The sequence below is a fragment of the Ursus arctos genome, unplaced genomic scaffold, assembly GCF_023065955.2.
Source record: "Ursus arctos isolate Adak ecotype North America unplaced genomic scaffold, UrsArc2.0 scaffold_19, whole genome shotgun sequence".
Lineage (NCBI taxonomy): Eukaryota > Metazoa > Chordata > Mammalia > Carnivora > Ursidae > Ursus > Ursus arctos.
Window position 1 is genome coordinate 14,108,352 of NW_026622863.1, and position 12,852 is coordinate 14,121,203.

The following is a 12,852-nucleotide window of genomic DNA, read 5'->3' on the forward strand; positions in this document are numbered from 1 at the left end:
AGGCTCTGCAGCCGTCCTCTCTAGAGTCCGGACGGACACCCAGGCTGCTTCCAGCAGCGCGGGAGCCAGTGCTGCAGAAAGCACTGTCTTCTATCGTGTAACTGCTAAGCGCCGCCTGTTTACCAGGCACCCGGGCAGGCCCTGGAGGGGCACAAGGACACAGTTGGACATCAGTGTCTGCCGCGGTTCACCTTCCGCGGCGGGAGGCTTTGTGTAAGCTGCCCCAGGCACAGATGGGGGTCTGAGCACAGACGGGGGTCTGAGGGCCCCCCTCCCTCAGCTGTGGCTGGAGAAAGTGGGGTGATAGCGTGAAAGCACTTTGCCAACTGTAGAGTGCTGGGACCACGTACTTAATGCTGAACTCCGGTAATTGGATGCGAGGGAGAGTGATGGGGCTCCAGCCCCCGCCCCACGTTCTACCACGACAGGTCTTCTTTGCCTGGCCACATCCTGACGTTCCATGTGAGATGTTGTAATGGGTAAAGTTGCTACTGCCTTTAAAAAAAAAAAAAACAAAAACAAGTGTGTAAAGCCCACACTGACCCGGCCAGAGGCCATAGCACTGTGTATTGGGGGCCTGGTGGGAACCCATGCGGGGAGGTGTTGCAGACCGACCACCCCGGAGTGAAGGCCCCCTGTGCTGCCAGTGCTTGGAGCCCCGGGCCCAGGCCTGGGACAGAGGGCCTAGAGGTTCCTGGGTGCCAGTAGAAGTCCTGCCCTGAGGCTCCCAGCTCCGGAATCATAGGCTGCCCTTCCCACTGTCGCTCCCAACCAGCAAATAACGCGGTGGAGGTGGGCCAGGCCCCTGGAGGGCCCAGTGAGCGGAAAAGACAGTCTGCAGGGGACAGGAACAGGGACAGCAAAGGGCAAAGGGGGAGAAGGCACAAGGAAAACACAACCCAAAGGCCCCTGGGAGTGGGGAAGTTGCTCCAGACCCCTGCAGAGGCTCTGTAAATCCCAGGGCGCTTAGACACACTGCTTGTCCCAGTCCTGCAGCCCAGGCTGACTGTGAAGGGTTTCTTCCAAGTGGACTGGGTTCTGATAGATTATCCTGACAAGTGATCAGCTGGTCGGTCTGGTTTTGACGGACAACCAGAGACCCAAGCTAACCTGCACCTTGGATCCTTTGCTGACCGGCCGCGGGCCTGAACGGCCACTGTTAATTTCACCGTGGGTCAAGGTGGCATGGTCTTCCCAGCAAGCGTCTTCTGCAGAGCGCCCTCGAAACAATACTCCTGCGAGTCCATGACACTTGGGGGAAAAGTGTCAGAGCTCTGTGGGAGGTTACAGTGCCCAGCAGCGTACTCAAACTCTGAGAAGCCCTGCCGCAAAGGAAACTCTTTCATTTGGCTTAACCAGCACTTTCCAAACTTGTATGACCTTCCTTTTTCTTCCTCCTCAATGATAACTCAAGGTCCCGGCGTTTGGAGGGAATGTGTCGGGCAACCCCTGTCCAGAGGGCTGTGGTTGTCAGGGTGCACTCCTAGCTTTCCCCAAGGCTCCCCCGCCTCATTCAGATGCTTTGTTTCACAGATTGTCCTGCGAGGTCCTGAGCGACAAGAGCCTGGAGACCCTGCTGCACCACTTGCCCCGTCTGCCCCAGCTACGCCTGCTGCGGTAAGACCGGTTTCCCCATCTCCCTGTGCTGGGCTGAGGCTCTTGGCTGGCAGACCCGTCCCCTCCTTCCCGGCCACTCCTTTCTCTTGGGCTCTTCTGTTTTATCTGGCCAAGCTGGGAGCTCTTCCCAATACCTTACTAACCTTATGGGGGGTGCTGTGTGATCAGTGTCTTCATCTGACAAATGGGACTCCTATTCCTCAACCCCTCCCCCAGGGCTGGGGCTCCAACAAGACAGGTGTTCTCCAGGCACCTTGAAGGATGGCGGGTCTATGGCAAATGGGCTGTTGTACTTCTCCTCACCCATGGAAAGGTCACCAGCTCCTAGAAAGGGACCTCACGGATGTAAGTGGTGTCTATGTCACACACCGGTTTTTTAAAGGTCACCGTCTAACTCAGCCAAAGGGGAACTGAAGCAACATCCTCCAAAGTATTTAAAACTCGACTTTCTAATTTCAGCGCAGACTGGTTAGAATTTAAAAAGGATTTACTTTAAATACTCTTCCAGCGGGGGGAAAGCAGCTGCAGCTGGGATGGAAAAATACAACGGGAAATTAAATCATACCGTTAATAACAGCAACAGAAGTACCAATGCTAGGGCGCTCTGGGACGCCCGAGGCAGCTCACTTCACAGCCAGATCTTGCTTCTCCCCGCGTCCTACTGGGAAGGGAAGGAGGAGCCGTGTGACATTCCAGAGGTGGGCAGAGGCGGCAGAGCTCACGTCCACGCACGGCCCCATGATGGGAAGGGCTCCTTGGGACACATAAAGTGGCAGGCTAAAATGAGCAGGTGGGAAACCCCGGACCAGGGAGGGACTTCTCCGTGCCCACATCACACAGCATCAGCCCCTGAATCTCCTCTGTCTTTGGAATGAGGTGGCCAGCCTGCCCCACGCCAGGGCTCACGCTTCATACTACTCGGTCCATACACTGCTTGGAGGGCTGGAGACACAGCAGAGAGGGGGTAAAAAGACTAGGTCCTTGTCTTCTTGGAGCTTAGCTTGTAGTAAAGGGAGCTGGACAGTAAGCAAGTAAAAGCAAGTACGATGAGTTCAGACAGTGATAAGGTATTTTTCTAGGTAATGTGGTAAAGAGTGTCTGCAAAGGTGAGGGTGGTCAGGGGATGCCTCTGAGGAGGGATACGAAGGTTCCACCTGAAGGATGAAAGGGACAGCCTTGTGAAGAGCAGAGAACAGCATTCCAAACAGAGGGAAGAGCATATAGGAGGCCCTGAGGCAAGATTGAACTTGGTGGGCTCAAGGAACAGCCAGAGGCCACAGGACTCTGTGGCAGGCACTGTGGCAAGACAGGAGGTGGAGAGAGGGACCTGGGCCAGGTCACAAATGGCCTGGGAGCCATGGGGAGGAGTTTGGGGGTCTTGTCCAAGGGGACTTGAAAGCCAGAGGTGTGATGTGTGTCTTCTTTTTTTTTTTTTTTTTTTGGTTAAAATTTTATTTATTTATTTGACAGAGAGAGAGCACGAGCAGAGGGAGAGGGAGTGAGAGGGAGGGAGAGGGAGAGGCAGGCTCCATCCCAGGACCCAGGGATCATGACCTGAGCCAAAGGCAGATGCTTAACCGACTGAGCCACGCCGGTGCCCCTGTGATGTGTGTTTTCAAAAGCTCAGTCTGGCTGCTGGGTAGGGAAGCGGTTGGGGGACAAGAGTGGAAATGAGAGCAGGGAAGAGGCTGTGGAGGGTCGGAGATGGTGCGGGCCGGGGATGGGTTGGCCCCAGGGCGGAAGCAGGTAGATTCAGGGTGCATCTTGAGAGTGGAACGGAAGACAAGCCAAGGGAGGGTTTATGGGGTGAGGGAAGTGGAGGGGCCAAGGATGCCTTCAAGGGCAAGATGGAGCCATCTCACTTTCTCTGAGGTAGCAGTTCCCAGCCAGGGGGGGCCGGTGCCCGTGATATATGGCCGTGGAGACCTTTTTGGTTGTCATGATGGGGGATGTGGACAGGGAGAGGGAGAGCTATGAATGGGGTTTAGTGAGTAGAGGTCTGCAATGCCGCGGAACCCCCTGCAGCACAGCCCCAACAATCACGAATTATCTGGCCCCAAATCACCGAGAAGCTATTCCAAGGGCCTACTGCTTCCCATTGCCTGCCAGCAGGACTCGCCTGTTAAGTCTGTGCTTGAGGGCAGAAACAATACGGTAACAAAACAAGCACGGGTATCGGGCGCTTGATGTAGTCAAGTCCTCACCCTAGAGGAAGGTACACCACGAGTAGTTCTGTTTTCCAGGTAAGGAAGCTGAGGCTCAGAGAGGTTAAGTGACTCTACCAAGGACACACAGCCAAAAGCATAATTGGAGCTCAAACCCAAGTGTGCTTGACCCTAAGTCCCCATTTGTCCCTCTCGAGTCCTTGCCTTCCTCCTTATTGCCCTGCTGACCCGCCAGCCCTCCTTCCCCTCTCTCTCCTTCCCTTCCAGCCCATCCAGGCTACTTGCCCCCTCTTGCTTGGCTCCAGCTTGCCTACATAATGCCCCGCTCTTTTCCTTCCCAGGCTAAGCCAGACAAAGCTGTCCCCGAAGAGCCCCCTCCTGCTGGCCGACCTCTTCAGCCTGTGCCCACGGGTTCAGAAGGTGGATCTCAGGTGGGCATTGGCCCTAGGACAACCGGGTCTAGTCTTGGCGGGTTGTGCCCTGTCTGGTGGGTGTAAGGGGTAGGACGGAAGTGGTAGGACCCAAGTCAGGGACTTGGCTTCTGGAGGAAGGGGTGTCAGGCCCCAGAGGCATCCTGGGGCTGTGGCCGAGGGTGGCTGACTCAGGGACTGTCTGCGCCAGGTCCCTGTATCACGTGACCCTGCACTTCAAGTCTAGCGAGGAGCGGGAAGGCGAGTGCTGTGGGTAAGTCCCTGAAACTGCGCCCGGGCAGCTGGTTGGTACTGGGGACAAATAGACTCACCTCCTGGATGCCTAGAGCAGAGTGCAGGTGGCCTGCCATGGGGCATTTCCTTGAAAGGACCCAGCAAGGAGACTCGTTTCCTCCAGCATAAAGCAGCAGAGGTCCAGAAGGGCCAGGCTTTGGCAAAGCAAATAAGGAGTACCTGTCTGACTAGACCGGGGCCCAGGGGCCTAGTCCAAGGGAAAGGACTTCATAACCGGCCCACCAGGCTTTAAATCCCAGCTCCGCGGGGCCTGGCGCCTTGCACGAGCTCCTTAACCTCCGTGACCCTCAGCTTCCACAGCTGGTAAGGGAGTCACCATATTGCAGGATGTTTGCAAAGATTAACTGAGACAATGTGTGAAGTGTGGAGCACTCATAGACACAAGTATCCTTGCCCTGCTGGCTCCTGGACCCGTGCTCCCCGGTTGCCTGGGTGCGAGGGAGGAGGTGCTGCCCCAGGGGCAGGAGGATGAGGAGGCCAACCTTTGCACGCAGAGACGGTGTTTCTGGTAACTGATACTGCTGGCTCGCTGAGAGAGCTGTGAAGTAACAATGAATAGGAGAATCAAGACATGTCGAATAGCTGCAGGGCACCATTCTAGAGCCTTCTACACATGACATCCTATAAGCCGTGGTCACAGGGCAGGAAGGGGGCAGCTGGGACTTGAACCCAGGCCATTCTGCAGTGTTCCTTGCCCCGGGGCAGGCAGACTTTTCCTGTAAAGCTTAGATTGGAAGGAGTTTGGATTTGCAGGCCGCACGATCTCTCTGACAGCCATCCGACCCCGCCATTGTAGCTTGAAAGCAGCGGGGACAATAGGCAAAGCGATGCCCGTGCCCGCGTGCCGGTGAAACTCTCGTTCATGGACGCGGAGACTTGGATTTCGTATATTGCACGTGTGTCAGGATGTCGTCTTCTTTTGATGTTGTTTTTTTTTTTTTTTTGTCTCCATCATTTGAAAATGGAAAAATGATTCTTAGGCTGCAAAAACCAGGCAGCCCTGGGCTGGAGTTTCCCACCTCCTTTTCTAGCCCAACACTACCCCTGACTTCTAGAATGCCCAGATTGTTTCTAAGCCCACGGTTTCCAAAATGTAGGACAGAGACCAGAATGAGGGCATTTTTTTAGGAGGTTGGGCACAAGTACGGTGGTTCAGTGTCACTGAGTCCCTTCGTGAGGTCCTTATTACCTTTTCGCTTCTCATTCTGATTAAGGCCATGAGGAAGTCTGGATGGGGTGTTGGCGTGACCTTAGCACGGCTCCAATGCTTGCCGAGTCCCCTTTTTAGTGAAGGGAGAGAGGCCCCAGCAAGGACATTCTGGCTCAAATTTAGGGATGATATTTGGCTCCCGTTTCACGCATCCTTATGCTTGCGGTCTGTTTGTGGTGTGCGTGCCACTTTTCCTTTTGAGCGAACGATAAAAGGTTTCCTTTTACAATAAATGCATCCAATGAAAAGAAAGAGCTGATTTTAAAAATAGGAAGTAAATAATAGTATAATCAGGAATTTAGGAACCGGGGGAAAATCAGGAAGGAGAGGAACAGCGATAAAAATTTGAGATATTGATTTTAGGTACTTTCTGATTTTAAGATTCTGCTGCTTCTTCCCTGTTTTTTTTTGTTTTGTGTTGTTTTGGGGTTTGTTTTGTTTTGGTTTATTTTTTTTAGTTGTTGGCTGGTGATCGGTCCTTTGTTTACCTTGTCGTGTGGTCTCGATTTAGACCTTTCAAAGACAGACTTTCTGTTACTTTGTGTGTGGCTATTATTTATTCATTTTTATTCGAGTATAGCTGACCTACACCGTTGTATTAGTTGCAGGTGTACAACCCAGTGATTGGGCAGCGCTGTACCTTAGGCAGTGCTCACCGTGATGGGGACAGTCGCCACTTGTCACTATACAGCGTTATTATAATATTATTGACTATGTTCCCTATGCTGTACTTTTCATCCCCTTGACTTATAACTGGAAGTCTGTACCTCTGAATCCCCTTCACCTCAATTCCAGTATCAAAGGCAAGAGCAGGCATCACCCTTCTTCTCTCCCTCCCCTCCCTGCATGTCTGGTCATTAACATGACCCCAAGGGCTGTGGCTCTCCACCTTGAACTTGAATCAACCACGGAGAGATCCTTGCCCCTGTCGTTTCTGATTCAGTGGGTCTGGGCTGGGTTCCTCAAATATGCATCTGAAGGAGTTCCCCAGTAGTAAGGAGCCTGGGGGTGCCAGGTGGCATCTGCTGTGCGGGAGATGGACGTGGTGGATGATGGGGAGTTCCAGAGAATCCAGAGGCCACACCCAGGACAAGCCAGGGCAGAGCAGGTCTGAGTGGCTCAGGCGCCCCTCCTTGGCTTGTGGCCCCTCCTCCAGCAGGTTCACGGACTGTGGCCTCAGTCAGGAGCATGTGGAGCCGCTGTGCTGGCTGCTGAGCAAATGTGAAGAACTCAACCAGCTGGAGTAAGTTGGGGGTGGGGGAGGAGGGAGAGGAGCACGGGAGCTCAGGCCTGGCTGGCGCTGCAGGGGTGTGTGGGTGCGCACGTGTGTGTGCACTCAACACCTGTCGGGGCAGCTCGCAGGGATGCCTGGGACGCATCCTGGGTCACATCCATAAGATTTCCCTGTACCCATTTCATCCTTCCACTCCCCACTCTTGCCATGATGGGGCCAGTTCGGGGTGTACCCCTTGATCTACTTTGGGGAGCCCTTCCAAAAAGGGCTACGGGAGCCCCTGGGCTTCATGGTGATCAAGACATTGGAGCTCTGCCGGCGGATGGGAACCCAAACGAAGGATCCCTTGGCCTGCCTGGCAGGCGGTTAAAAGTACCCAGTGGCTCCGCCTGGGGAGGCCCGGAGCCGGCGGGGGTGGGGCCTCGTGGGCTCTTGTGTTGTTGAGAGGCGGGGTCTGTGTGGCCTGTCTTGGGTGCCCAAATAACACAACCCCCTCATGGGTAGAAAAATAAAAATAGTCCACACCCCCCGAGCACCTTCTCCACTGTGCTAAGCGCTTTACATCATCTTTTTATCCTTCCAAAGCTCTAGGTCCTGTGTGCCCATTTTATAGATGAGACCACTGAGGGACAGAGAGGATTTAAGAACTTGCCCAAGGTCACACAGCGAGGATGATGATGAGTCTGTGCTCACAACTGCTAGGCGTCCAGCTCAGGACATCAGTGGGTTGTAAAGAGAGCTGTCTACAGCGCGCGCGCACACACACACACACACACACACACACACACACACAATTTAAATTCCAGTTGTGCTGTGGCCAAGAGAAATGGGGCTGATCGAAATCATTGTTAGAAAGATACATAAGCAGTATGTCTTTGGGTTTTTCTGTTTTCAATAGTAGAGGGAAACTTTTCTGATTGTAAAGATTACTTTATTAAATGGCTTTATGAGACAAACCACTTTTTAATTTTCAAAACCTCTCCTGAAAAGACAAACAAGCCTCAAACTTGTCATCATCAGGGACAAAACGAGTTCAAAGATGCAGGACAAAAATCAGACATTCTGGGGCATGCCGCCTATGTTATTCTGAAAGCGTAGCCGCAGCCGTAGAAAATACAAGGAAGGGAAATAAAGTATTCAGTATAGTTTCCATCCGGTGGTGCATTCCCAAAGCAAAAGAAGGAAATCTCCTGGGTAAAAGCAGCTCCCAAACATCTTTCTTTTTTCCAGAATTTATTCTTGTTCGAAGTTACAGTTCTCACCTGTTGTGAGCCAAGGGCATAGTAAAGGCAAATGGGGTTTTGTCTGACTCCGGAAGCCTGGGGGAGGCCCGGGGGCCCTGGGCGGGGGCAGCAGGCACTGCAGGGAAAGGGGGACCGCTCACCTGTGGTGCTGGGGGGGGGCAGCGCAGGAGCTGTCGTGTGCCGGGCGATCGTTCTGGGGGTGCCGGAGGTGCTGATGCGGTGGGGGGTGGGCATGGTGCTGTCCAGTCGCAGCGACCGTGGTGGTGACGATGGCACGGAGCTACTCCTGTGCGGGTCGAGTACGATGATGGTCAGTGTGGAGAGGGGGCTCCGGCTGAGGGGCACGTCGGACTGCCAACAGCCTCTTCTTCTCGCCTCTTGCAGCCTCTCAGCAAACATGCTGGGTGATGATGGGCTCCAGTGCCTCCTGGAATGTCTGCCTCAGTTGCCCATCTCTGGTTCGCTTGAGTAAGTGAGGGGCAGCCTGGGGGACAGCCAGAAGGAAGATATCTCGCCCCCATCTAGGCAGAGGCTGTGACTAAAGCCTGGTGACCCAAGCTGACTTAGGGACAGAGAAGTGGCAGTGTCTCTCTAACCAGCTGACTCAGCACCTCAGCTGTCCTGGCTTCTAGTCTATCCTGTCCCTGAAGCCCATCTGACTAAATCTATGGGACACAGAGTTGGAGACGTCCCCACAGCAGGGAGGGTCCCTAGGAAGTCACGCACATTCTCAGGCGATCTCCCCAGTAATCTGGGAGACGAGCGACCAGAGCCCAGATACAGCAGTTGCTAGGCAGCTGAGCTTTGGACTCTGGGTGTCCCTGAGCCCCTGGGGCTGGAGTTGCCCACCTGGCCTCACTGACTGTGTCAGCCCCAGTGGTTGCAGTTCCTGAAGACTCAGGGCCGGGTGCCTGTCCTGCTCGTGGGGGGAGAGTGCCCCTCCGGCCTCCCTCTGGACCTCATGTCTGCACCTGGAGAGTGGACACTTGGACATCGAGGACCGTCCTCCTGGAGATGACAGCTGGAGGAGAGGAGACGAGGGGGCGGCTGGGCAGGGCTGCACTGAGGTGCTGCCCCAACCCCCCATCCTGAACCTCATTCGCTTCCAGCCTGAGTCACAACAGCATCTCCCTAGAGAGTGCCCTGGGCCTGGTGAAGACGCTCCCCTCCTGCCCACGTGTCCGGGAGGCCTCTGTGAAGTAAGACCTTGGTGCCACTTGCTCCCCTCTGAGTCTCAGGGTTCCCTGAATGGGGGATCATGGTTTCCATCCTCTGAGGCCTGTGTGACATGGGGACCAGGGAGGTCACAGGGTGGGGGAGGCCAGGGTTCAGTGTCCTCACAGAATGGGGGTCTCCTCTGGTCTCTCCTTCCGTGGCTTCTACCCTCCCTTGTCCCTGCGGGCCCAGCCCCCTTGCCTCCTGCACCCCCTGGTGCCTGGAGCTCGGAATGTGGGGCCTCCGGCTTCCCCACACCCTTCTCTCTGCAGCCTGGGCTCTGAGCAAAGCTTCTGGATGCACTTCTCCAGACAGGAAGAGGCCGGGAAGACACTGAGGTAAGGCCTGCTCTGGGGTGAGGGGTCAAGGGGAGGGAATGGGGAAGAGGAGGCTGACCCTGGGGCAGCTTCCATGCCTCCTCCTTCTCTTGGCCCTTCAGACACCCTGCTTCATGCTCACTGCCTGGGTTGCTGCCCCCAGATCTGCCTTCCCCCTGAGCCCCCCACACCTCCAGTCCTTGGGCCGGGCCTTTGCATTGATGGGTGCCTCTTAGCCATGCCTTAACTATAAGCCTGGAGGCTTCTGAGTATCATTGTTAAGAGCTCAGACTCTGGAGCCCCCTGGGGGTAAATCCCAGCTCTAGCATTTGCCAGCTGTGTGACCTTGAACAAGTGACTTCATCTCTCTGTGCTTCAATTCCTCATCTGTAAAATGGGAATAATAGTAAGACTTGCCCCTTAGTGTTATCATGAGGCTTAAAGGCATTGATATGTATGAAGTGCCTGGCCAGGCCCTGGCTCACTTGAGTGCTGTATCAGTTGCTGTTATTATTACCCCCTGGTAGCCTGTGACGCTCTCTCTCAGCCTCACCACCACTGCCTCGGGTCACTTCCTCTGTATGTCTTTCTTCAGCTGTGATCATGGCCTTTGAACTGGGCCACTGCCTCTGGCCAGGCCTCCTCCAGTCCATTCACTTCACAGCACCCAGAGGGATCTTCCCAGCACACATTGGACTGGGTCACTCCACTGCGCTAAGCCCTTCCGTGGCTCCCCATTGCCCCCAGGATCCGGTTCAAATTCCTTAGCTTGGTCTTCTCCCTCAGTCTGATCTGGCTGCCAGTTCCCATCGTGTTCCTCCTCACCCCCCCAAAACAGATACCCCACACCACGGCCACACCACACACGCCATGCCACACATCCACACACCCACGTACATATACGTACAACGCACACGTATGCACACACACCATACAAACACGTGCCACCCATACACATCCACAGAACACGCAGCACACACCCACAACACACCCATAGCACACACGCACGCACACACACACCCACAACACACCCATAGCACGCACGCACGCACCCACAACACACCCATAGCACGCACGCACGCACCCACAACACACCCATAGCATGCACGCACGCACCCACAACACACCCATAGCATGCACGCACGCACAACACACCCATAGCACACACGCACGCACCCACAACACACCCATAGCACGCACACACGCACCCACAACACACCCATAGCACGCATGCACGCACCCACCCACAGCACACCCATAGCACGCACGCACATGCACACACCCACAATACACCCATAGCACGCACGCACACACCCACAACACACCCATAGCACGCACGCACACACACACCCACAACACACCCATAGCACACACCCACACCCACAACACACCCATAGCACGCATGCACGCACACACCCACAACACACCCATAGCACGCACACACGCACCCACAACACACCCATAGCACGCACGCACCCACAACACACCCATAGCACGCACGCACCCACCCACAGCACACCCATAGCACGCACGCACATGCACACACTCACAACACACCCATAGCACACACGCACGCACGCACACACCCACAACACACCCATAGCACGCACGCATCCACAACACACCCATAGCACGCACGCACACACACACCCACAACACACCCATAGCACACACACACACCCACAACACACCCATAGCATGCATGCACGCACACACCCACAACACACCCATAGCACGCACGCACGCACCCACAACACACCCATCGCACGCACGCACGCACCCACAACACACCCATAGCACACACACCCACACCCACAACACACCCATAGCACGCACGCACGTACACACCCACAACACACCCATAGCACGCACGCACACACCCACAACACACCCATAGCACGCACGCACGCATACACCCACAACACACCCATAGCATGCACGCACACACCCACAACACACCCATAGCACGCACGCACGCACCCACAACACACCCATAGCACGCACACCCACACCCACAACACACCCATAGCACACACGCACGCACACACCCACAACACACCCATAGCACACACGCACACACCCACAACACACCAATAGCACGCACGCACACACACACCCACAACACACCCATAGCACGCACGCACCCACAACACACCCATAGCACGCACACACACCCACAACACACCCATAGCACGCACACACACCCACAACACACCCATAGCACGCACGCACACACCCACAACACACCCATAGCACGCACGCACGCATCCACAACACACCCATAGCACACACATACACACCCACAACACACCCATAGCACGCACACACACACCCACAACACACCTATAGCACGCACGCACGCACACACCCACAACACACCTATAGCACGCACGCACGCACACACCCACAACACACCCATAGCACGCACGCACGCACACACCCACAACACACCCATAGCACGCACGCATGCACGCACACAGCCCAAGCGACCTTCACTCCTTACTGAACACACACTGCCCCACGAAGCTTCCTTCCCGCCAGGCACTCAGCCCAACACGCTTTTCCCTGTATTTTCTGAGATAAAATCCTCCCAATCCTTTCATACCCAGCTGAAATGTCAGCCTCTCATGGAGGTCTCCACAGGTCCCTGTCCCGTGACCCTGAACTGCCCTGTGGGGCCCGTCCGCCGGCCACCCAGGGCCAGAGTGCCAGGAGGGTGGGGCCCCAGCAGCAATCCCAGGCCTCCTCCCTCCATGGGAGCGTGGGGTAAAGCGGTACCAGAGTTGGGCCGCGGGGGTAGGTTTGGGGTGTGGAGTCAGGCCGACTTGGACTGAAACCCGATTCCGCCCTTCCTCACCAGCTGTGTTGGGTTGGTCAGTTTCTCGGCCTGTAAAGGGTGTGGTTGGAATTGCATGCAATGCCGCATGTGACGCAAGCTCACTGGTGCGTCCAGATGCTGGCCCGGGCCTGGCACAGAGTCAGGGCTCAGGAAGGGACACTCCCGGCCCTTTCTTGGCAGGGTGGGGTGATCTCTCTCAGGAGATAGGAAGCTTCCAGAGCTGGAACTACATCTTTAGCCTCTTCTCAGGCCCTCATTCTAGGCCTTTGCCCTCAGTGTGGGGCAC

At 55.5% G+C, this 12,852-nt stretch overlaps 1 protein-coding gene across 13 annotated transcripts in view; it reads left to right on the forward strand.

The window, feature by feature from the left end:
* The window catches only part of NLRC5 (NLR family CARD domain containing 5), an 85,343-nt gene that overhangs the window by 55,032 nt on the left and 17,459 nt on the right, over positions 1 to 12,852 (forward strand). For 9 of the 13 annotated variants that reach the window (XM_048223810.2, XM_044382397.3, XM_044382402.3 and 6 more), the window contains 7 exons: positions 1,534 to 1,617; positions 4,124 to 4,213; positions 4,404 to 4,466; positions 6,874 to 6,960; positions 8,580 to 8,663; positions 9,305 to 9,394; positions 9,683 to 9,748. In XM_048223810.2, coding sequence (XP_048079767.1) covers positions 1,534 to 1,617; positions 4,124 to 4,213; positions 4,404 to 4,466; positions 6,874 to 6,960; positions 8,580 to 8,663; positions 9,305 to 9,394; positions 9,683 to 9,748 — 564 coding nt within the window. Of the gene's footprint in view, positions 1 to 1,533; positions 1,618 to 1,833; positions 1,963 to 4,123; positions 4,214 to 4,403; positions 4,467 to 6,873; positions 6,961 to 8,579; positions 8,664 to 9,304; positions 9,395 to 9,682; positions 9,749 to 12,852 lie in introns of those variants that run through there. The other 4 variants (XM_044382399.3, XM_057314271.1, XM_057314274.1 and 1 more) reach the window with 2 other exon arrangements.